General features: G+C 39.0%; 1 protein-coding gene across 7 annotated transcripts in view; it reads left to right on the top strand.

The window, feature by feature from the left end:
• TTBK2 (tau tubulin kinase 2) overlaps nt 1-25,233 on the top strand; it is a 166,633-nt gene that overhangs the window by 128,353 nt on the left and 13,047 nt on the right. For all 7 annotated transcript variants that reach the window (XM_067029086.1, XM_059059477.2, XM_067029089.1 and 4 more), the window contains 4 exons: nt 4,865-5,022; nt 13,341-13,557; nt 15,335-15,546; nt 17,332-17,920. In XM_067029086.1, coding sequence (XP_066885187.1) covers nt 4,865-5,022; nt 13,341-13,557; nt 15,335-15,546; nt 17,332-17,920 — 1,176 coding nt within the window. The remainder of the gene's footprint in view (nt 1-4,864; nt 5,023-13,340; nt 13,558-15,334; nt 15,547-17,331; nt 17,921-25,233) is intronic.

Raw genomic sequence — 25,233 nt, 5'->3', positions numbered from 1 at the left:
CTACACATGCTTATGTATACAATTAATTTATTTTAGATAATGCATTACAAATTTTTTTTTTCTTGTTATTAAAAGTAATACATATCGTGGGCTTCCCTGGTGGCACAGTGGTTGAGAGTCTGCCCGCCGATGCAGCGGACACAGGTTCGTGCCCCGGGCCAGGAAGATCCCACATGCCGCGGAGCGGCTGGGCCCGTGGGCCGTGGCCGCTGGGCCTGCGTGTCCGGAGCCTGTGTTCCGCAATGGGAGAGGCCACAGCAGTGAGAGGCCCACGTACTGCAAAAAAAGTAATAATAAAATAAAAAATAAAAGTAATACATATCGTAATACAGGTTTGGAAATTACAGAAAATAGAAAGTCCAAATAATTCACGATCTCATTACCCAGACATAGTACCTGATTTTTATGTACTTTTTTGTGTCTTGAATAATATGTTTTAGAAAAAGCATTTTATTGTATATCCCATTAGAATTAGATTTAAGAAAAACAACTACGTCTTATTCGTAAGTGCAATCAGAAGGGAAATTGACACAAATAATCAACAACAGTAGCTACATAAAAAGTAATATTGCGATGTTGTCTGTCCAGATCTTCCTCAGGTCCTCCCTCCTCTTTTCTTCCCCTTCCTGCCCCCCCGCCCCGCCAGTCTCCTTCCCCCAACCTCCCTTTCGCTACTTCTGTTCAAGGAAGATTCACCTTCCTGATGATGTTATGCTTCTAGTGTTTCTCACACTATTTCACCAATTTCTCCTATTGCAGCAAAGTATGAGCATGTTCTCAAGAGGTCTGGGAACAGTCTTAAAGTGTCAGCCATAAGTCCACAATTTCTTTGTATTCTCTTGATTTATCCTAAAGGTTCCTATGAATTTTGCTTTCTAACTTCTTTGTGTTCGTTATATTATAAAATATCATATTAAATGTCTTACTCTGAGTAAAACTCTTCAGGAAGCTGTGCCACATTTATCAAATGACTTTAAACTCTCTCTGGCATATGGCTGCATCCCCTGAGGGTGCACGTTACCCTAATTTGAGAAACCTGGACTCTTTAGATAAGTTTGTATTTTCTAAGAATACATTATTAAATAGAGGAATTAAAGGAGTCAGATATATAGTAGAGTTCCAGTGATTCTCAGTGGAGAGATATGGATCATGTCTTCCTAGAGGAAAGGGTCAAAATCATCTGGAAGGTTTTTTCAGATTTTGCTCTGCTTCCTTTTCAGTTTGAGAATTACTGCACAGTGAGCTCCTGTTCTGATTGGAAAGTGAAACTTTTAATCCTCAGTAGTATTGGGCTATAAAAAAGGATGAGGACCACAAGTTTTATTTATTTATTTACACATACATACATATATGTGTATAATATGTATATTTGATTTATAAGGTTAATGATTTATATTCTGAAATCTATTTGAATTAGTAACTGAATTGAGTTTTCCGGTCTTATTATTTATTTTAGCCAAATGTGATATGATGAATTCAGTTACAAAAAAAAAAAAAAAAAAAGGCCTTGACTTGTCCTATTTCTACTATCCTAGTCTGTTGAAGTTTAGGATTTAGAGCAACAGTGGTCCTGAATTAGAAAATTATTCTGCTACATTAGAAATGTTTTGCTCTTTGAGGTATCTGGAGAGCTGTAATCATCTGACCATTTGTTCCCAGTAGGGTGCCTTCAGTGCTTTTAGCTTTCCTTCTATTTCTTTTGTTATGTGCCCTCCATCCTTCTGCCTCCTGCTGCTGGTCTCAAGTTATCACCATCATAGTAACGAACTGTTTCTTATTTTTGGACCAATGGCATACATTTTCTAAGACATACAATACTATGATAAATATAAGAAAAGAATTCCGTCATCTGACAATAAAAACTGTTTAGGACCCTGCCTATGGCCACGCAGTACCGGCAGAGCATTTAGCAGTAGCAGTCTGAGTACTCACACAGCAGAGCAGATGCTGCCTCGTGGATAGGGACTCCACCTTTCAGGAAAGAAACATGTCACTCTGTGGGAACCTATGAGAACCTCAATTTCCAGAGTTGGAAAGAGGTCCAAGGTCTGCTGTTTCAGTTCTCAGGTGCAGGGTTTCAATCCATCTTCCTTTCATCCTTTGTGTTTTCTAAAGCCCTCTACCTCTGACAATTTGGGAAGATCTGAACTGTAACGTCGATAACTTATGTCAACAAAAATAGAACCAAAATAAAAATTCCGAGGTTTTAGAACTATGCCTTTCCTAATTCCTTTTAGCTTTTTAGTTTCCTTTTCTACATCTATTATTTTTTTTTGGCGGGGGTGGGGGGACTTAATCAAAAGGTAGGATCATGTGAATCTTTCAGCAAGTATTAGTACAAATAAACATTTATTCTCGAACTGTTTTTAGAGTACTATTTAAGGGTTCTGCACCCACAATTCCAATTTTTTTTTCCCACACCACCAAGCAATTCTCTGACACCAGCTGGATTCCTAAAATTTAACTCAATTCTGACACCATCTACCCAGAGATAAATAGCATCAGATTTCACAGGTTAAGGACTCATTCCCACAAGACTACCTTCCACTTTAGATACCAATTACAAGTCTTAGTTGTCACGTGTACTTCTGACTGACTGGCTATAATTTGGAGGTTGCCATGACCCCGTCCTTGGGTTTGATTAACTTGCTAGATTGGCTCATAGGCCTTGGGAAGCCAGTTTTCCCCCTAGATTACCAGTTAATTACAAAGGATATAACTCAAACAGCCATATGGAAGAACTGCATGTAACAAGGTATGAGGAAAGGGTGTGGAGCTTCCATGCCCTCTCCAAGGGCACCACTCTCAGTACCTCCACATGTTCACCAACGTGGAAGGTCTCTGAAGCCTATCCTTTTGGGTTTTTATGGAGGCTTCATTATGTAGGAATGATTGATTAAATCATTGACCACTGGTAATTGACTCAACCTCCAACCCTTCTTCCCACCCCTAGAGGCCAGGGGTGTGGGACTGGAAGTTCCAACCCTCTAATCACATGGTTGGTTCCTCTGGTGACCAGTCTCCATCCTTAGGTGCTTTCCAAAAGTCACCTTATTAACATAAACCCAGTTGTGGTAGAAAGGGGTTTGTTACGAATAACAAGACACCCATTTCACCTTTATGGCTCTGAAGTGATTTCAGGAACTGAGGAGTAGAGATCAAATACTATAACAAAAAATGCTTCCACTGCTCTTATCTCTCAGAAAATTTCAAGGGTTTTGGGAGCTGTGAGTCAGGAACTGTTGACAAAGACCAAATATATATGAGAAATGTATTTTTGGTCCTCTAATGACCAAATATTTATTTCACATAAATCACAATATGGCACTCTTAGACATAAGGCATTGGTTAGATACAGTGATGAGCAAGATCAGACACGTACCAGCCTCGTGGAGCTTACAGTCTGGGTGAAATCAATTAAATAATCAAAAATAACTATAAGTTTATAATTGATAGCATTTGACCATCTCTTTGTTGAGGTGGTTTCTTCACTTGGTATCTAGAATACCACACACCTGTTTCCTACCTCACTGGCCACTCCTTGTTTTTGGGGGGTTTTTTTACTGAGTCCATCTCTTCTTTCCATCTAAATGTTGGAGTGCCCTAAGCCTTAGCCCTGTTACCCACTCTCCTTAGATGATATCATCTAGTCATATGGTTTTAAATAATACCCATTAATATCAATATGCTGATGACTCTCAAATTTGTATCTATATTTGCTATTCCTCCCTAAACACCATAAAACTTTCAATATCCCAATCCTCACCTTCACTGCTTTCCATCTCAGTAAATGGCACCACCATTTACCCAGTGGCTTGGGACAGAAATATAAATTATTCTTTTATTCTTTCTTTACTCTCACAGCTTTCATCTAATCTCTCAGTAAGTTCCGTTGGCTCTACAAATTATGTCCAAATCCCACCACTTCTTATCACCCCCACTGTTACCATGCTGGCTCAGTTGACAGTAGCCTCTTAAATGGTCATCTCTTCCTAGCACCCTCATCCCCCTCCTATTTATGGCATCTGTTCTCCACTTCTTAGCCAGAGTAATCTCTTTAAAGCCTAAAACAGACCTTTGTAAAAAATCCTCCAGTGAAGAAGTGCTGATTTCAGGTCTGGGGCAGGAAATGTACAAGGTGAATCTCTGAGGATAGTATACCAACAGAGTAAGAGAAATGAGATATTAATACAATTTTAATCATAAAATTGAAAATGTTGCATACTGTCAAACATAAAGGAAAGTCTTTATGAGATCTTTCTCAATATTACATTAGACTTTTGGAATTTAAAGACAAAAATGGAATAATATATAAATAAAATAATAGAGCAGATTCCTTTTTGATAATTCATGTGCATACACACACAGTTTAAGAATTTTTCAAACCCACAAAAAAATGCTAAGGCAGCACAATGAACTTTTGTATGCCTCTTAACCTAGATATACCACCTGTTAACCCAGTCACTTATTTAAGTTGAACCATATATGCCCCTTTTTGACACACACACACAAAAGTGATCACATGGTTGAAACTGAATGCACACATACACATACAATACACATTTCCTTTTGCCAAACCATCAAAAAGTAGGTTTTAAGTATGACGCTTCATTATTTATCTTCCAAGAAAAAATACATTATCCTATATAACTAAAAACCAGTACCTCAACTGAGAAAAATCACTATTAATTGACTATCATCATCCATATATAATCCTTATTCAAATTCCCCTATTTGTATCATCAGGCTTTTTAAAAAAGTCATACTACTAAATTAATTTAAGAGTCTGAGGTGCTTTCTCTTACAGAATAAAGTGATTATGTTTACTGTTGGCTTACTCTAGTTTTTTCCTTTCGTGGTTTAGCTTCTTGCATCCGTGTTTGACAACAGCATCAAGACCTTTGGAGTAATTGAGAGTGACCCTTTCGACTGGGAGAAGACTGGAACTGATGGCTCCCTCACCACCACCGCTACTTCTACCACTCCTCAGCTGCACACCCGCTTGACCCCTGCGGCAATCGGGTATGTCCTAAACAGGTGGTTCATCAGTGTCTTTCCTAGATGTGTTGTATCAATATTAGCAGAAATGTCTTTTATGCCATCCAGGTTCCCTCAGATGACCAAATGCTAAGACATAGGGATGGCTATGGGTTTCCTTGAATTAACATTGCTCTTAATATATGCCTTTGTTTGGATTTACTTTTCTTAGAAAGTACTTAAAGATTATACCGTGAAGTGGCAGCTTAGAGCTTGTGTTACTCGTTAATGTCAGATGTACAGTAGATTTTCTTCAAAATGAGAAGGGCCATTTGTTGCATTTACTACTATAGAATAGATGGGACCCCGGAACAAGAACAAGCCACAATTATTTCTAACTACACTGTGCTTAAGTTTAGTGAGAACAAAACGTGTAGCTACTCCTCTTATGAAAGTGATTAATTTTTGAGGTGTATTAGGAAGAGGTTAGTGTATTTCCATCTTCTTGGGGTTTTTTTTTGTTTGTTTTTTGATTTTTTTTTCCTCTATATACATTAAATACAGTTGCTTTTGTTTGTTGTTTTTCTGTTTGGGGGGGGGGTGTCTTTTTTCTGCCCCCCCCCTTTTTTTTTACCTGCTCTGGTTGGTTTAAAAGAAAAAGTAAATGGGGAAAAATCATCATACAATGAGCTAATTGGAACACTTTATCACTAATCCATTGCTTTGTTTTTACATTGAGATGAGATCACTAGAGCTTATTGAATCAGAAAAGCTTACATGGACTCATATAACTGAAGGTGATATCCCTGATTAGTAAGTCTAAGAATTCTTAAATGTGAGACCTTGACTAGCTATAGTAGAATCACCACAGATGTTTGTTTAAAATACCCATTTGTAGGACTCACCCCAGACCTACTGAATCAGAATGTCTAGGGTTATGGCACAGAAGTCCATATGCATCAGATGTTTCTCATGCTTACCTGAGTTTGGGACTCACTGCACTATTCCAGCCACCCCATTTACAAATGCGGAAATAATTCTAACTCTGAGTGAATCATCCAACTTTAGATAAAGATTAGTGACAGAGCTGGAGCCTATGTAGAAATTTTGATTCTTGCTTAAATGCTTTTGTCCTCCTTCTCCTTTGATTGTTGTTAGAAATAAATCTCACATTTGCAAAAATCCAGGTGATAGCACTTCAGGGTAGCTGAAGTCAGTGAATACATTTTAAGTTCCCATATCCCAAAGTTTTTTCCTAAAATAAGATAGAATAATAAGAAAGGAAAAATAAAACTACATCCTCAGCATAATTTGAAGACAAAGGATACCCAAATCAAACTAACTGTAAGTAAAAAGAGAAAAAAAACAAAACCCCAAGGCCTTATGTAATATCTCTTATGCTCCTGCCTCATCCAGCCCTGCCAGAAAGCTTACTGAAGGCAGATCAATAAAAACTGTGGGAAGAGGAAAGTTAGCCCTGGGACTTAAGGGTGATTTAAAACGAGCATCAGAAAGACTAAATCCATCCGAAGAATGAAAATACTAAAAAGTATCAAGGTAGATCAGATAATAAACTACAGGGAGATAAAAATATTCATGATTCAAAACATGTAGCTTCTGAGGAAGAAAAAAGACAAAAAGGGAGAAATGCCCTTTGTCAGTTGAATGGTGAAGGATAAAAACACATATCTGTTTAGGTCCAATCAGGAGAGAGAAACTACATAGTAATTTGAACAGGGAAAGATTATACAAAGAACTATTACCTATAACACAAAATTGGAATAATGTGGGATTGAAAAAGTAAAGAGAACCGTAAAGAATACAGGAATAGCAAATATAAAGTACAGCTCCTACTCCTAGGGCTGAATTAAGCATCCAAGGTAAAGCTCCCTCAGTCCCCACCCCAGGGCTGTGTTCTGACCTTGTTGGCGAGGGTATGTCCTCACTCATTGGATGGCAGGGAAGTTGCTGTAATGCCATACTGGTAGAATTTGCTGAAATATCTGCCCTCTGGAACTTGATGGAAATCTGCCCTCCGGAGTGCCAGAGAAAACGACTTACTGGAAGTGTCTCACTAGAGACACTCTGCTACAAAACTTGTGGGTAGTAGGCATTGCTCTGGGAAGATATTGGTTGCTGCTGTCTGTGTACTGCAGGAGACAGGCACGGGGAAAGCCACACATCCTGGAGAAGCTTGACTAGCTGCACAGTGGAACCCAAAGCAAAACCCTTTCCTCCCGCAGGGTCTCTCCAGTGCCCTCTACTGACAAAACTCCCATGCCAGCTGGCAAAGGGAAAGAGTTAAAGGGCACAGATCCACTTTCACAGAATAGGCAAAAATGATGAATTTGGAGCTGAAAGGCAATAAATGAATAATTAGGGGAAAAAGGAGAAATAAAATTTAATTACCTATAAGAAAAGAGAACTATAAAAAATCAGAAGATGTACAATATCTCCTCTGACCAAATAAAAATCCACTAAAGTGTTTGGACTTTGCTATACTGACAGAGGAGGGCACCAGTTAATCTATGAATCCTGTAAAACATTCCAATGCCACAAAAATGAACAAGAAAAATATTTTTTTTTTTTTTTTTTTTTTTTTTTTTTTTTTTTTGGTGGTACGCGGGCCTCTCACTGCTGTGGCCTCTCCCTTTGCGGAGCACAGGCTCCGGACGCGCAGGCTTAGCAGCCATGGCTCACGGGCCCAGCCGCTCCACGGCATGTGGGATCTTCCCGGACCGGGGCACAAACCCGTATCCCCTGCATCCACAGGCGGATTCTCAACCCCTGCGCCACCAGGGAAGCCCACAAGAAAAATATTTTAAATATCCATAAAGTGTTATTTCAAAAACTCAAGAAAATCTAATACATATTTACTAAGGAAATTTCCTGTCAGGAATAAACAACTACGAAGAAGAAAATTATAAGACAGAACCCTAAATGGAACTGAATATGTTTATGCATTGAAGGTATGGATAACCACCTTGTATCAGAAATTTGAAAACTAAGAAATAGAAGGAGTGTGGTGTGGGGAGGGAGAGAAGAAAGAAAAGGAAAAGATGGAGGAAACAATGAAATGATAGTTTGTTGAACTCAGGAAAGAAATGGGAGAAAAAGATATCTCACAATTGAATAAATCACAAAGTGCTCAAAGGACAGTAGACGCAAATGAAAGTTTAATAAAGGGCATTGAATAAAGTCGGGGGAAGAAAGGCCCAAGAGAATGAAAATAAAGAAATTATTTAAAAGGGCTAGAGAGAAAGTAGTGCCAATGGAAGGCAGACAGAGAAGGAATAGCATTCATATTATTAGAGTCCCTGAAGAAGAAAAGCAAAACAATACCAATTCAAACTGAGAAACTCAATAGCAAAAGGTTAAATAAGGAAACAGGGGACTAAGAGCATTTAAAAAGGTAAATGTCCAAAGGTGACCGTTAGAACAAAAAGGCAAACCTTCTAAAATATATATTCTTAAAAGTTTATAAATTAAAGTACAAAGAATACTCATCTTGGGCTTCCCTGGTGGCGCAGTGGTTGAGAGTCCGCCTGCCGATTCAGGAGACACGGGTTCGTGCCCCGGTCCGGGAAGATCCCACATGCCGCAGAGCAACTAAGCCCGTGAGCCATGGCCGCTGGGCCTGCGCGTCCGGAGCCTGTGCTCCGCAACGGGAGAGGCCACAGCAGTGAGAGGCCCGCACACCACAAAAAAAAAAAAAAAAAAAAAAAAGAATACTCATCTTGTACAGAAAGAAATATAGCAAATATGACAAAATACACATAATTATAAAATACTATGACAGAGTTAAGACCAAACATATCAGTCATAGCAATAAATATGAATGGGGACATCTATTAAAAGAAAAAGATTTTTAGTTTGGTTTATATAGCTGTATACATATGCTGTATACAAGGGATACACCTAAAAAAACATGTTTCAGAAAGGGATGGACAAAGATAAACCAGAAAAATGGAAACGGTCAGAAGAGAATAACAATCCTGATATCAGACAATGTAGAATTCAAGCCAAAAAAAAAGTTTTAAAAGTTATAGAGATGGAATGGTACTTTTTATTGTTAAGTGTCACAGTTCACAAGTGGGACATAGTATTTATTAATATTTAGTCACCAGAATCGCAACAGTCATCTTTAGGAAGCAACAACTATGAGAGATTCAAGGAGACAAAGAAACACACTAGTAATTGGAGATTTTAATATACAACTCAGTTCAAGACTGAATTCAAGTGAACAAAGAATAAGAATTAGAAGACAAACAACACAATCAATAAGGTAGATCTTAGGCATATTTTTCAATATCTACACCCTGATGATAGAGGTTACACCTTCTGCTCAAGTACCCCTGGGACATTCACAAAAATTGATCAGTTATCAGGTCACCAAGAAAACATATAAGTTGTTCCATAAAGCAGAAGTATTACACTGTCTGATCACACTGTGATAGAACTAGAAATTGCTAACAAAAACAAAAATGTCAAAGGCCCTTCCACCTGGAAACTTAAAAACCTCCAATTAAACTACTCTTGGGTGAGAGGGAAAATACAAACTGAAGTTATAGGGAAAATAATGATAATTAAAACACTACATATCAGAATCTGTGGTATAGGGACTTCTCTGGTGGCGCAGTGGGTAAGAATCTGCCTGCCATTGCAGGGGACATGGGCTTGATCCCTGGTCCAGGTAGATCCCACATGTCACGGAGCAACTAAGCCCGTGCGCTGCAGTTCCTTAACCTGCACTCTAGAGCCCGCTAGCCACAACTACTGAGCCCGTGTGCCACAACTACTGAAGCCCGCGCACCTGCAACCGGTGCTTAGCAGCAAAAGAAGCCACCGCAATGAGAAGCCTGTGCACTGCTACAGAGTAGCCCCCACTCGCTGCAACTAGTAACCCCCATTGCACCACACACAGCAACGAACACCCAATGCAGTCAAAAATAAATAAATTAATTTTTTTTAAAAAGTTCTTAAAAAAAAAAGAATCTGTGGTATACATTTAAAGCCAAGATAAGAGGAAAATCGATGGCATTGAATAAGGAGATGTATAATGTCAAGATGTCTTATTACTGATGATATTAATGTTGGTAATCTGGTTAAGGTGATGTTAGGTTTTCCATTTTATATAAAGTTACTATTTTTCCCTTTGTAAGTAATAAGTATCTTGTGAGAAGATACTTTGAGACTATTCGAATGAACTTGTTTTTCCATACATTTGCCTACTAATTTTAGCATCCATCTTGCCTGCAAACTATTAGGCCCACAAGCCTACCATTTACTATCTGAGCCTTTAGAAAAAGTTTGCTGACCTCTGAGTTATCTCTTTTTGCAGATGATATGGTAGAATACCTGGAAAGCCCTAGAGAATCAGTGTTAAAAAGAAAAAATGATAATTTATGTCCTACAACTCTTAGTTCTTAATAGAGGGAGAAAGTAAGTTCAGGAAAAGGTAAGAGGATGCTTTAGATCAGGAGTCAGCAAGTCTTATCTGTTCACCAAGAGCCAGATAAATATTTGTGGGCTCTGCTGTCTGTCACCACTACTGCTGCCACTGTAGTGTTAAAGCAGATATAGGCAGTATGTAAATGAATGAGCATGCCTGTGTGCCATACACAGTATTTGCAAAAATAGGTGAACAGGCCAGATTTGGCTCACAGGCCCTAACTTGCCGACCCCTACCTTAGATTACAGGGACAGGCATATGAAAAGGGTGTCCAATCTTATTACTTCTCTTGACATCTATCCAGTTCTTCCATATATCTTCTTAATTTTTTCCTTTAATCTGCCTCTGTAATTTATACCTTGCCTGCAAACACAGGCCATGTGCTAATAATATTCTCACATATATCTTTCTTATCATACTTATTCCTGAACATAATATAATTGTCTTGGGCAAGAATGCTTTCTTTCCATATCTCAAACTCCAGATTTGGATCAGAGTTACAGGAGAAGGAAGAAAATAATAATTAAGCAAGGAATAAAACTGGCAGAATAAATGCTGAGAGGAATCTGAGTCATGTGGGAGGTAGCCTGTGTGGAGAAGATGGAAATGTTCCTTGAAGTGTGTGCTCTTACACTGAAGCACACCATTTAAGGGGGAAACTAGGATAGAGTAAAACAGAGGCAGTTTCATAGGTGGAGGTGTGGTTTGTTTCCTGAGAGATGGAAGGAGGAAATGCCAGGGAATCGGGGTAGTTGGAAAGAAGCAGAATCGTAGCTAGGCTAGGGAAAAAAGGATTTGGAAGAACATTTAGTGATTAAAATGGGGGAAAAAATGTGGAGCTAGTAGGTTGAGCTTCCTGAATTCAAATATTCCTCCTTTGCCGTTCCCTTTTCTCAGGAATAGAGGGAATTCTTTCAGTAAACATTTGGATTACCACATAGCACATGTAGGTTAGTGTCCATTATAATTCCTTATGTCAATAAACAAATTATATTGAACTTATATCTGAAAAATATATCTTGTAAGTAGTCTATTTCTGAACTTTAATTACTTTTATAATAAATCTTTTCATTTGAACTATTTTGGGTCAAACTACCTTTCCACTGTATCCCAGTGTCAGAACTACAGGGAGTACTTTACAAGGCTGTATGGTTTTTCCCTGGGAGCCATTATCAATGCTTTTCCAGATTAACATTGAGAGTGGTGGTAGTGAAGGTCATCAAATCAGGTGGAACAAGTCCCTGAAAAATCATGTTCTTTTTAAAAAAATTTTATTTTATTTATTTTTTTATGCAGCAGGTTCTAAATCATGACATATTTATGACACCTGGGCCAGGGTTTAACCATTTCCCTTAGAGTGGCACATTGAGATGATGTCTATTTTCCCACTCATAATAATTGTATGTGTCAGTATAATCTACTGAAGGTGGTTTTTTCTGCTTTTAGACAGTGCAGATCACGCTAAGAAAAGGTTTTACTGTGTGCTGAATGTTGTTTTCAGTCAGCAATATTTTTTTAAAAAAACCAACAACTAGTATGTAGAGTAGAACATACTCTAGTTATAGAACATTAGAGCCAGCAGGAGCCTGATCACTTAGTGGGTGATAGATGAGAACTAGAAAAGCCCCTCGTGGGCCAGAAGTCTAAGGAAGAGACAACCAACTATGTAAATAGGACATGAAATTGCTTTGAAAGAACATATTGACAAGTGCCAATTAATATTTTCTATTTGTTCATAATCAGTTCATACAGGACCATATGAACTGTATAATTGCAGAATTTCTAGTTTCCCCTAGAGGGCAAGAATTTCCTTTCTTCTTTTTATATACCTCGGGCCTTACATGTAGTATAGGTACTTAGTAAAAAGTCTGTAAATGAAAAAGCAGATACATATTGCACACTATTTTAAAAGTATAACTGATTGATCTGATACCTGCTTATATCATTATGACACTTAACATTTTTCTCTTTATAGTTTTTGTTATTCTCTAAGAAAAATGGGTAAAGAATAGAAAATATTAAAATTCACAAAGAATCCTTGCAAAATAAATGAAATGTTTCTAACTTTTAAAGTGATTGCTAAAATAGGGAGTTATATCAGAATTTGTATTTTTAAATCAGCTTGAAAATTCTGTTGATCAAAATGCAGTTTTGAAAATAGATAGGGCTTCCCTGGTGGCGCAGTGGTTGAGAATCCGCCTGCCGATGCAGGGGACACGGGTTCGTGCCCTGGTCCGGGAAGATCCCACATGCCGCGGAGCAGCTAGGCCCGTGAGCCATGGCTGCTGAGCCTGCGTGTCCAGAGCCTTTGCTCCGCAACGGGAGAGACCACAACACAGAGAGGCCCATGTACCGCAAAAAAAAAAAAATAGATAGCTAGTGGGAAGTAGCCGCATAGCACAGGGAGATCAGCTCAGGTGCTTTGTGACCACCTAGAGGGGTGGGATAGGGAGGGTGGGAGGGAGACTCAAGAGAGAGGAGATATGGGGATATATGTATATGTATAACTGATTCACCTTGTTATAAAGCAGAAACTAACACACCATTGTAAAGCAATTATACTCCAATAAAGATGTTAAAAAAATAAAATAAAAAAACAAATAAAAATGCAGTTTTAGGGACTTCCCTTGGCAATCTAGTGGTTAACACTGTGCTCCCAGTGCAGGGTTCAGTCCCATGTTGGGGAACTAAGATCCTGCATGCCACACAGTGCAGCCGAAAAAAAAAAATGCATTTTTAGTTTGTAGAATTGGCATGCCCTAAGTTTCTGAGGTTTTTTGTTTTGTTTTACTTTCTTAATTATGTATAGACTTCATCATTTAAATCCAGAAACAAAATGTAGGATAGTCCCATAGTAATTTTTGATTCTGGTGTTTTTAAGTTCTGCCTTATTTTCATTCCTCATTTTCAGAATTGCCAATGCCACTCCCATCCCAGGAGACTTGCTTCGAGAAAATACAGATGAGGTGTTTCCAGATGAACAGCTTAGTGATGGAGAGAATGGCATCCCTGTTGGTGTGTCACCAGATAAATTGCCTGGATCTCTGGGACACCCTCGTCCCCAGGAGAAGGATGTCTGGGAAGAGATGGATACCAACAGGAATAAGATAAAGCTTGGGATTTGTAAGGTGTGTATTTCTTGCATAGGAAGTGACATCTCTCTATGTCTTATAATTTTTCTCCTATTGGTGTAGCAAAGTATCATGATTCTCAATTTTGAATGAGAAGTAGAACATTGTATTGCTAGTTATTTATATATTTGTAATTGCAATATTTTTGTCTAATTTTGCTCGTAATGCTCAGGTATGGACACCAAAAATTAATCTTCATCTTGTATTTTGTGGAAAATATGAAGGTAGTTTTAAAAAAATAACCAGACACAGAGTCTAAAAGAAGAGACATCTATAGAACAGAAGTTAATGGTCTTTCCAAGTAGAATGACAAGACTGGGCCCCTTCCATAGTGTAGACCAATGGAGCTGAGTGTTCATTCTGAAAACTCTCAAATGGAGGCAGGGAAATGAGGGTTAGAAGTGGAAAGCATCAAACTGGTCATGAGCTGACAAAGTAGATGTTGAATAACATGATGTTTTCTTCATTAGGATTGTAAACAGGTCCACTTGTAAGTATGGAGAGAAATATAGACTTTTGAATTAAATGATTTTCAGTAGTCTTTGGGTAGATTATCCCCAAATTTCTCTTTGATCTTACTGTTTCCTGTCATTTCCATTTTCATGGAAGATGATGATTAATGGGATGGAGGGGCAATGAATTACAAATCAGTTAGTTTTTGGTACTTCCTGTATTTTTATAATTATTTAGTTGGGAAGGAAGTTAAATTTATAGGTGTAAAATGAGACTCCCGGCTCATATCTGTTAACATGATTGATAGAAACTTGGCTAGTCCTGCTTTGTGAATGAGAAATGTATCTTGAAAAGAATCTTGTGATGACGTCTGAGGAGCTTGGCCTATCTTTGAACAATATATACTGTGTGTGTGTATATATATATATATATATATATATATATATACACACACACACACACACACACACACACTTTTTTTTTGTGGTACGCGGGCCTCTCACTGTTGTGGCCTCTCCCATTGCGGAGCACAGGCTCCGGACGCGCAGGCTCAGCGGCCACGGCTCACGGGCCCAGCCGCTCCGCGGCACGTGGGATCTTCCCAGACCCAGGGCACAAACCCGTGTCCCCTGCATCGGCAGGCGGACTCTCAACCAGTGCGCCACCAGGGAAGCCCCCAACTGGGTATTCTTGAGGGTCTTTAATCAGAATAGACATTCAGACTTCCTCTCTCTCCCTACAGCTGGTGTAAAGCTTAATTTCCCTGGTAATCGTGCTACTGTATCCTCTGTCCTTAGGCACCTCCACCCCTCTGGGCGGCCTCATTCTCAGCCTCCTTCTGCTCTACCCAGCTGCTTATTGTTCTAGCTCTAGTTTTCTTGTTGTTGTTGTTTGGTTGGTTTTTAGAGAGGACCTGAGACAGGGAGTATTCAGGCTTGGCAAACTCTCCTACCTCTTGTGAGACCACTTATGTCACAAAAAGAATGTCCTCTTCAGGTTTAATTTTGGTTTAGTGGAATAAGGTCCTGCAAGCATTTAGTTAGACATACTACAAAAAGCCAAGGTTGTTAAATGTTTTGTCTATTTATCTTTGCACCAAAATATAAAACACTAAAAATACTGAAACTGAGAATAAATTTAGAAAACTTATTTAATAAAGGGTTAATAGACAAGTATGTAATGAATTACACTAGCCAAAATATCCCAATCTTCTGAAAAAAAATCCCAATCATTTGCTTATATTATTTTGAAAGACTTCAGTGATTCCTATCATTTATAGTGACTAGAATGTTTTTCATGGTTTTCTTTTATGTTTTGCTAGGCTGCTACTGAAGAGGAGAACAGCCATGGTCAAGCAAATGGTATTCTGAATGCTCCAAGCCTCGGTTCACCAATTCGTGTCCGCTCAGAGATTACTCAGCCAGACAGAGATGTTCCATTGGTGCGAAAGTTACGTTCCATCCACAGCTTTGAGCTGGAAAAACGTTTGGTGCTGGAGCCAAAGCCAGATACTGACAAGTTTCTTGAGACCTGGTATAAAATAGTTTTTTTTTTTCTTTTTTTTTTTAAAGCAACTAAAACACTATTGATACTATTACTTTCTATTATGTAAAGTTTTCAGATAAGGAGTTTTTGCATTTTTGTAGCACTGATTTGATTAAGTTATCATCTTTATCCATGTTTTTAGTTAACATCCTCATTCTTAATGTGACTTGCCTTCTGATATTAGTACAAGTTCTATAACATATAGCCTTTGGCTGTGGAAGCTGGAAACTTCATAAGACTGGGTATGAATTAAATGAACATTTTGAAGTGATTTTTTTTGGAAGATGATCTCTTTTATTGGAATGGAGAAGATGCAGTGTAAGAGAGGGCATGAAAAAGATTGTATTAGGCAAGAAGAAGGAAGAGTACATGAAGTAGGGGGAAAAGTAATTTATATACAAGTGATAGGCAGTTGAATTCAATTTAATGAAGGCCTTCTATGAATAAATGCTGTAGGAAAAAGACATGAATATTTATCATTCTACCTAGAAAGAAGGAAAGGTGGAACTTTAGAGAGCTATACATAGGTAATGACTGTTTGTAGTTCATGGTTCTAAGGCCCCTTATCTCCAATTTTGATAACAAAAGACTGAAATGAAACTTTAAAAAGAACTTGGGATATATTTATGAATTATAGAAGGCTTTAGTAATATTAAGACCTGAGTGACTTTAATAATAGCCACATCCTTCAATTGTACATTCCCAGTGGCTACTATTGGCAAAGAAATATGAAGTTAGAAGGACCATGTATTTAACTAACATAATAGTTACTGTGTCTGAAGACAATTCAGCCACTTCTGGCCTAGTCCAATCTAGCTTCCATTTTAAACAGTACTTCATAACTGTGTATTCTTCACATGGTACTCATTCAGTCTCACAGTTATGTGATGTAAGCTTGTTTCTACACATTAATATGATCAAAAGGATGGACTGGGCAGTGTTTAAACATTTTCAATTGTGCATGAGATTGGGAATAAAATTTAAAGTGTGATAGGGATAAAAGTTTAGTTTGGGAAAAAATTAATCTAACAAAAGAATGGAACTAAAAGGAGAGTCCATGCTGAGGGAAGAGCTGAGAGATGAGACAGAGTTGAGAACAGAAGTACTCCAAGAAAATGAACTCAAGCCAGAACCTAGAATGAATAGGGAACAGTTGAAGGAAGTGAAGCACCTAATTACAAACTTAAGGAGAGGAACAAGTGTATTGCTTAAACTGCTTCCCTGCAGGTGAGAGCAGTTCTCAGAAGCCAGTACAGCCAAATACCACCAGTCAACACTATTGCTTAGCCCTGTCTTTGGAGGAGTTTACTTGAATGAATATACATTTATATACCTCTCTGAAGACAAAACAAATGCAGAAAGTATTTGCCTGATGTGTATTAGCTTCCTCATTTCCTTTTGTAGGGCCTCTGCTGAGGCAAAAGCCTTGGGTAGGTTGTCCCTCAGTCCCTCAGAGCAGAGAGCAGAGGGCAGTGTGATTGAATTGGCAAAGCAAAGGTGAACTGGATCACACAAGTCACCCTGGTTAACCTGGTTAGGCTTCTTTCCTGCCCAGCAGCAGGAGAGACATCTTCCTCCTATAGGCTCCGTCTTCCAAAACAGGATTATGACAAGTGGAGCAGAGCATTATCCACCCGTGAAATGTTCCTTATGCTTTATCCATACTGTTTTTTTCTCATCTGTGGGTAAATATTAGTTCTGTATAGAACTTATAGGCTATATAATAAGTATTCTCCCTAGGACAATTAAGTAACTTGTATTCATTTTCTTAAGCTTGGAGAAAATGCAGAAAGATTCCAGTGAAGGAAAGGAATCTGTTCTCCCTGCTCTGCTTCATAAGCCTTGTGTTCCTGCTGTGTCCCGTACTGACCACATCTGGCACTATGATGAAGAGTATCTTCCAGATGCTTCCAAGCCTGCCTCTGCCAACACCCCTGAGCAGGCAGATGGTGGTGGCAGCAATGGATTTGTAGCCATTAACCTGAGCTCCTGCAAGCAGGAGGTTGATTCCAAAGAATGGGTGATTGTGGATAAGGAACAGGACCTTCAGGATTTTAGGACAAATGAGGCTTTAGGCCATAAAACAACTGGAAGCCCTTCCGATGAGGAGCCCGAAGTCCTTCAAGTCCTAGAGGAATCGCCTCAAGATGAAAAGCTCCGATTGGGTCCTTGGGCAGAAAATGATCATTTAAAGAAGGAAACCTCAGGTGTGATCTTAGCAGTTTCTGGGAAGTGCCCTGCCACTGCTGCTTCAGAACAATATGCAGATAGGCTGGAACTCCAGGCTGGAGCTACTAGTCAATTTATTGCAGTGACACCCACAAGTCCAATGGAGGCACAAGCAGAAGGACCCCTTACAGCAGTAAGTGATTTGCTCCTGTCATTTTTCTGTCATCCACTCAAGGTGCTATTAAGAAAGGACTAATAGTTGATTAACTAAGATTCTTCTGCAGAGGCCTAAGTTTAGCGCATGGGTGTAGGGAATGATGTCTGGACTAAGTTCTGTAGTCTGTCTTCCACTGTGAAATTTCTCAAGAAGTGAGATTTTCTATCAGGATAGCAACCTAATACATGAAGTGTCATTATGACCTAATTTCATAATAACATTTATAATTAGACCACAAGAGCTGTCTATCTGTGTGTGTGTATATAATATGATTTTTTAAAATTTGTAATTCTAGAGATTTTCGAACTCTACATTATAAATATGGTGAGGACAGCATGTATTTAACCATTCATGGTTTGTACTTTATACTGTACACTGTTGCTAGTATCATTCTTTTTGTTTCCTTTCTCCTTCGTAACCTTCACCCAGAAATTTGTCATATTTTATGTTCCTTTTAAACAGTAGTTTTCCAACTTTTTTTTTTTTTTTTTTTTTTTTTTGGTACGCGGGCCTCTCACTGTTGTGGCCTCTCCCGTTGAGGAGCACAGGCCCCGGATGCGCAGGCTCAGCGGCCATGGCTCACGGGCCCAGCGCTCCGCGGCATGTGGGATCCTCCCGGACTGGGGCATGAACCCGTGTCCCCTGCATCGGCAGGCGGACTCTCAACCACTGCGCCACCAGGGAAGCCCCCAACTATTTTTTTCACATTTAATCTTTATTTTGATAGTAGTTTTCCAAGTTTAATGCCTGTTGTTTATAAAATAGAGTCCCAGCCTCCCTTCCAGAACTTCTGCTTTAGTAGGTTTAGGATAGTGAGAGCCCAGGAATCTGAATTTTAATAAGCAGCTGAAGGCAATTGTGATACAGGCCTTCTGCAAAGGAACATTTTGAGGAAACTCACTCTTTATTCTCAGTTTGGGCATTTAGCTGGAGACACCTGTTACCCTGTTCTTATCAGTAAGCATTGGTGCCCTCTGTGACTGTGTGAGTCTCACAAAAGCCAGATATGGAGGCGTCTCGGGCGCGAGCAGGTCCATCTGTCCTTACATGCGTGGGAGTACCAGGTTTCCTTAAATGCCGTCATCAGCTAGCGGCCGTCTCTTCCAGCTCACCAGTAACAGCATTGTTCCGCAAGCTGAAATGTTTTCAATTAGAAGAGAATTGCACACGCGGATGTAAAACAGTAAGAAAAGGTAACAAAATTTGATTTTGCGTACAACTCTGTAGGAAGTTACCTGCACTTCAAAATAGAGAAGTAAATGCTTGCCTCTTTCTTCATCATAGTTGGTCTTTCCTTCTTTTCTAGGACTGTTTTGTGTAGTTATACAAGTCATTCACGGCATAAAGAGACCTAGCCAAGGGAACAAGTTGGGGCTGAAATCTAACCCAAACTTTGGTAGCCAAACTGTGCATCTTTGTGTAGGGCTGTTTCCTTTTTGAGGGGCATCCTTTTCCAAATTGTACAGAGGTCCCCTGTGGGCTAGAGGCAGATCCTAATGCCTCCCTCCCTTGTCTGCATTTCTTTTTCCACCCCACCTTCCTCTTTCCATTCATTCCCTCTTTCCACCTTCCCAGATTCAGTTTCTTCTTTTCTTTGACTCTAGTATGCTATATACTCACTGTTGCTCATGCATTTTTCCAACAACATTCTGGTGTGCTTCCCTGCACAAAGGGTTCTAAACCCTCGGCTCCATTTCTCCTGGTACTTTTTACTCTCTCCCATCAATACTGTCCTGTCCACAAAAATTGTTCTCATGGTTCTCTTACACTATCTGCAACATTTTCTCTATCAAATTTTTGAAAGACTTGTATATTATATTTGATATTATAAGTTTGACCTTATTTTCAGGTATCTTTAAATAAAAAATCTTTTTCTTACTGAAGGTCTCTTAAATAGCAGCCTCATCACTTGTACACTTGTGTCTAAGGTATTGAACTTACCATCTCCTTCATTTTGGGGAGCTTGGGATAAAAATATATCTTGATTCTCTTCTTGAGGCCTACATTCAGAGTTTACTTTTACAAGCAGATGTTACTTCCCTAACTTAACTACAGACACATTAAGTAGGGAGTACCACCAAATAGTCTCTCTAGGTCTCTTGCAGCTCTGATCACATGCTCTAGCTTAGACAGTATGATAAAACATATTACCATTCTATCTGAATATTTTAAATTAGGACATATTCTGATGGGAAACAGTTTGTTAGTTTATATCTTTTGCATTCAGGCTTGTTTCCTCTTTATGATGATATGAAAGGAAATTGTCCTGGTATCTTAAAATATGTAAGAACTATAAAAATAGGCAAAGCAAAAGTTCGTCTGTATTAACAGGTATAGTTGGCATAGTAAATCAACTGATGAGAACGTCAGCATTCTTTAATTCTCTTTATTTCTTAGCATAGATTTGTGAACCTTGTTTAGGGCTTTCCTTATCCATATACATGAAACCACTGGTTATCAAAAGCATGTATAAATTTTTTAGATGATATATTTTGAAAGATGGATAAATTTGCTAGATTCAAAAGAAATTGGGGTTATTTTTGGAAATTAGATTTTTTTCCCCTGGGGTAAACAGTTATGAAGTTAGCCCACTACTAATCATTTCTAAAAAGAGGCTGAACAACATAGATTTATAGGGAGCATAATAAGACTAAGCTTTGGCTTATAGGGGAGATCTTAAATTATGTTTTTTGTTTGTTTGTTTGTTTGTTTTGTTTTGTTTTTGCGATACACGGGCCTCCCACTGCCGCGGCCTCTCCTGTCGCGGAGCACAGGCTCCGGACGTGCAGGCCCAGTGGCCATGGCCCACGGGCCCAGCCGCTCCGCGGCACGTGGGATCTTCCCGGACCGGGGCACGAACCCGTGTCCCCTGCATCAGCAGGCGGACTCTCAACCACTGCGCCACCAGGGAAGCCCTTAAATTATGTTTTGATTAGCAAATAGAGAGGCAAAATTAAGCTGGCATAAATGAACAAGGATAGAGAAGGACACTAAAGTAACTTGAACTGCTTCTGAAACAGGTCTAACTATTTGTCCAGAATGACAGTAACTGTAGGAAAGAATGTGACAGTTTTATGTGGTGTTAAGTAATCACTGTTGGTAGGGAAAAGGTTGGACGGGTTACTCCTTACAGAATATCGTGGCAGATTGTACCACATGATCTCTTGGTTCTAGACAGTCCTTTAGAAAGGCAGTGCTTCATTTTAGTATCACCTTTGGAAACACTATAAATGTGACTGGAGAATAATAATACCACCTATATATTACCTTTTGATATGTAACAAATTACCCCAAACTTAGCAGCTTTAAACAACAGTTATTATTTCACACTTTTTCTAAGAGTTGGAATGCAGGAGTGGGTTAGTCTGATGGTTCTGGCTCAGGGTTTCTCATGAGGTTGCTACCAAGCTGTAGGCCAGGGAAATCATCATAGGGTTGGACGGGATGGGAAGATCCACTTCCAAGCCCACTCACGTGGTTGTTGGCAGGCCTCAGTTCCTCACTGGATGTTGGCCAGAGGCTTCAGTTCCTCACCACGTAGGCTCTCCATACTTGACATGGCAGCTGGCTTTTTCAGAGAGTGAGGAGAGAAAGAGACAGAGAAGGGGGCAGGGGTGGTGGTGGAGAGAACACCCTCCACCAAGGTAGAAGCCACACCGTCTTTTATAACCTGATCTCGGAAGGGGCATATCATCATCTCTGCCATATTCTGTTGGTCATACAGACCAGCCTTTCCTTATACCAGGGGATTGTCAACATACTGAAAGACTTTCCTCATTGACTTGTTTTTCACACATTGAGAAGAAGAAAAGCAGGAATGGGGGGTGTAAAATAATGGCACAGAGAGGAGCAGGACAAAAAGAGAGTCACATGTACTTTTTTTGTAATCTGTTAGTCAGCATCTATTAAGAGGATTCCTCTGGCTGTATTTACAGGAATTACCAATACCAGTACTATGAGAGTCAGATCAGCAGTTGATTACATTGCCTTAATTCTGTTCTTTCAGCCCTTCAGTTCCGTGTCTGCTAAGTTCCAGGCTTTCTGCTGTACCTCAGGGATAAACAGTTGGCACCAACCTGTTAGGTTTACAGTGAAGGCCTATATCTAAACATTTACCTTAAACCACATGAAGTGATTGTGGTGGAGCTGTGTACACAAATGAGAACACAGATAAATCTGTCTAGGACAGGAGAGTGCAATGTTGGGTGTTTTAATTTTCCCAACTCTTAGTTTCTAATTTTATTTACCATGGTGAAGATATATTACTTTCAAAAATAAGAGGACTTTGAAGGATGAATAAGTTTGCTGGAAGGAGATGCAGGGGTGTCAAGCAAAAAACACAGCCATGTATGAAGGCAGAGAGGCTTGAAACACCAAAATTCAGAGTATTTAAATAAGTAATCCAGAATGTTAGGGTGAAGGAAGGAGGCTGAAAATGAGCTGCAGGGCCTTGACCTGCCATGCTGAGGTATATGGGATGCAGGACAAGAAACTGCCAGGGTTTGGGGTGGGGAGTAATGTGCTCTTTGGGAGCCATGGAGGGAGAATGGCTGGGGCAGCAGTCAGTGAGGAAGCTTTGGCATTAGTTCAAGCAAATATGAGGGCTTGAACTGTGAATCATGAAAATCTCAATGAAGACTTGAGACATTTCAGTAGTGCAGCTTACCTGAAATAGTAGCTTCATGTGGCTTTTCCAGCGTTCCACTGAATATTTGGAGCCCTTGTACACCTGGAGTGACTATATGAAAGCTCATGGAGTTACTCAGAGTCTCTATTGAAAAATGAATGATCCATGTAATTAACAGATGAGTGCTTTAATAGTGTAGAAAGGTAAGGACTTTTTGGATTGATTGCCACCATGGTTAACTTCTTGAAATGGATTTTGTAGGAGAGTTGAATGCATGTACATTGACTAGGGAGTGACTAAATGTCCTCTGTCTGACCATGGATTTCTATTTTTGATCTGGAAAGTTGGGTCATTATAATTATAGAAAAGTTTTGTTTTTATGAGATTACATCTCTGGAATTGTATATGATGGTATAATTCAATCCATGAATGGTCAGAAAGGATGAGAGACTGGATGTACTGACTTGGGAAGTAAAAAAAATCCCATTTGTGAAGTGTTCAAATAGAACACTGGACTGTCACTTGGGAGAGGCTTCATAGAAGGAACGCAAGCATCCAATGGTTGATTTACTCATATATTCAACATTTATTGAGCATCTACTGTATGTCAGGTACTGTGCTAGGCATCAAAGCCCAGTGACTCTCCTCACTATTTAAGTGCTGTAGATGCTGTGATAGAAATCTATAGGTTGTGGAAGTTGGGGATAGTTGGACTAGATTTATCCCCAAAGTGTCTTCCAAGATTGTATGAAGGGGCTTGAAAAGTGACTATTAAATCCTGTAACCATGTATGTGATATATAATTACAGGCCAGCCAAGAAATATTATTTCAATCTGTCTTTTCTGGGACTTCTATTCTTTGGGTGTGAGTTGTGACTTATTTATGATTCCTAGTACCTCTACAAAATTTTTATAACTTCAGATTCCCTTAAATATACATTCAACTATTAATAATGAGTGACTGTCTCTGAGGAGCGGGATAACAGGGGAAGGGAAAAAACAACTTTTACTTCTCATTTACTTAGGTCTTGAGGCTTCAGATTTTCAGTTTTACCCACCTCTATAAGGAAAGGCTTCTGCCCTCTCCATTCCTTACCACCGCATCAGCCCTCATATCTATCCACATAAGCCACACCACAAAATAACAATATCTTCAGCAAAAGTAACCAACATAAATGGCGGTCAGAGTAAGCGACAGGGGTAAAGAGTGAGAGAGTGAGACATTCTTTTAGGATGTATGGCCTCTTAATATGCACATGTTACCCCAACTGTGTACTGTCTTTATAGAAATAAAAATTTGGTACATAAAAACATGGTTCAATAATAGTAGCTTAGTTTTATTCATAGTTTTTGACACTTGTATAAAGTATTATATAAAGATGCTTTAAACAGAAGTCTGCAGTGGAATTTAAATAGCCCAAAGAAATTTGAATGGTTAAAATTTAATTTTTTTAATAGGCCTGGAATTAGGCCAAGAATAACTCAATTACTCTTGGCTATAGTAGGAACCAATAAATTATTCTACTACCTATATCTCTTCTAAATTGTTTGCCAGAAAAACAAAATGAAATACAGATATTTCATATACCATTTTCCTTTCATTTGGAAGAGAGACTATTTGGTATGAATGTTGAATTTACCAAGGTTTTTATTATCTTAATAGCATTACTATCCTTGAATGAGAGGAAAGTAAAAGGATAATTTGTAAGTTAAAGTGTGAATAGTTGGTTTGCAGTTTATTCTCTCTTGCTGTGTGGCCAGTTCTGAACATGGGGTAACTATAAAATAATGAGCCTGCTTTATCTGAACTAAAAAGTAATGAGGGCTTCCCTGGTGGCGCAGTGGTTGAGAGTCCACCTGCCGATGCAGGGGACACGGGTTCATGCCCCAGTCCGGGAAGATCCCACATGCTGCGGAGCAGCTGGGCCCATGAGCCATGGCCGCTGAGCCTGTGCGTCCGGAGCCTGTGCTCCGCAACGGGAGAGGCCACAGCAGTGAGAGGCCCGTGTATCGCAAAAAAAAGAAAAAAAAAAAGTAATGAGACTGATGTTAGTCAAATTCAGTACTAGACATTAATAAAAATGAGAAAATTTGAAAGAAATAGAAAACATTAAGGTGATTTTCTAATTCTATAGAAAGGTGTACCTGATACAATTAGAGAACAGAAGAAAGGAAATGATTGAATTCATGCCTTGATGAAATGTTTGTGAATTAGAGAAATTAAACATATAAAGAATGTATACGGCTTACTGGCAGATCATTAATTCAGTCTATAGAGTGTCCCAAGTATGGGAATTGCTTTTGTGTCTTTATAGTCTAATGTTAAGGAAGCTGTTTTCAGCTATACTTAGAATTAGCTTTCTTTTCTCTGTGTGCAGCTATTGATCTTTGGTTTTGTTCATCTTGATAATGTTTTTATTTATTTTTAAAATTATTTTTGCAGACTCAGTTTCCCAGACTTCATTTGAGAGTGTGTAGTACATGTCAGTAAGTAGGCTTTGCTGTGAGGGACTTTCAAAATCCTAGAATCCTGTCCCTAACTTTTTTTGACTGTGTTTTTCTTCATTTGTGAAATTTGTGTTAATAAAAGTACTCAATTAAAATACCGGGCAGCTATGAAATGGAATCAGTAAAGATGATTTTAGGAATATTTTATAAATTA

Source organism: Kogia breviceps, chromosome 3, assembly GCF_026419965.1.
Source record: "Kogia breviceps isolate mKogBre1 chromosome 3, mKogBre1 haplotype 1, whole genome shotgun sequence".
NCBI lineage: Eukaryota > Metazoa > Chordata > Mammalia > Artiodactyla > Physeteridae > Kogia > Kogia breviceps.
This window is presented reverse-complemented; position numbering and strand designations above follow the sequence as displayed.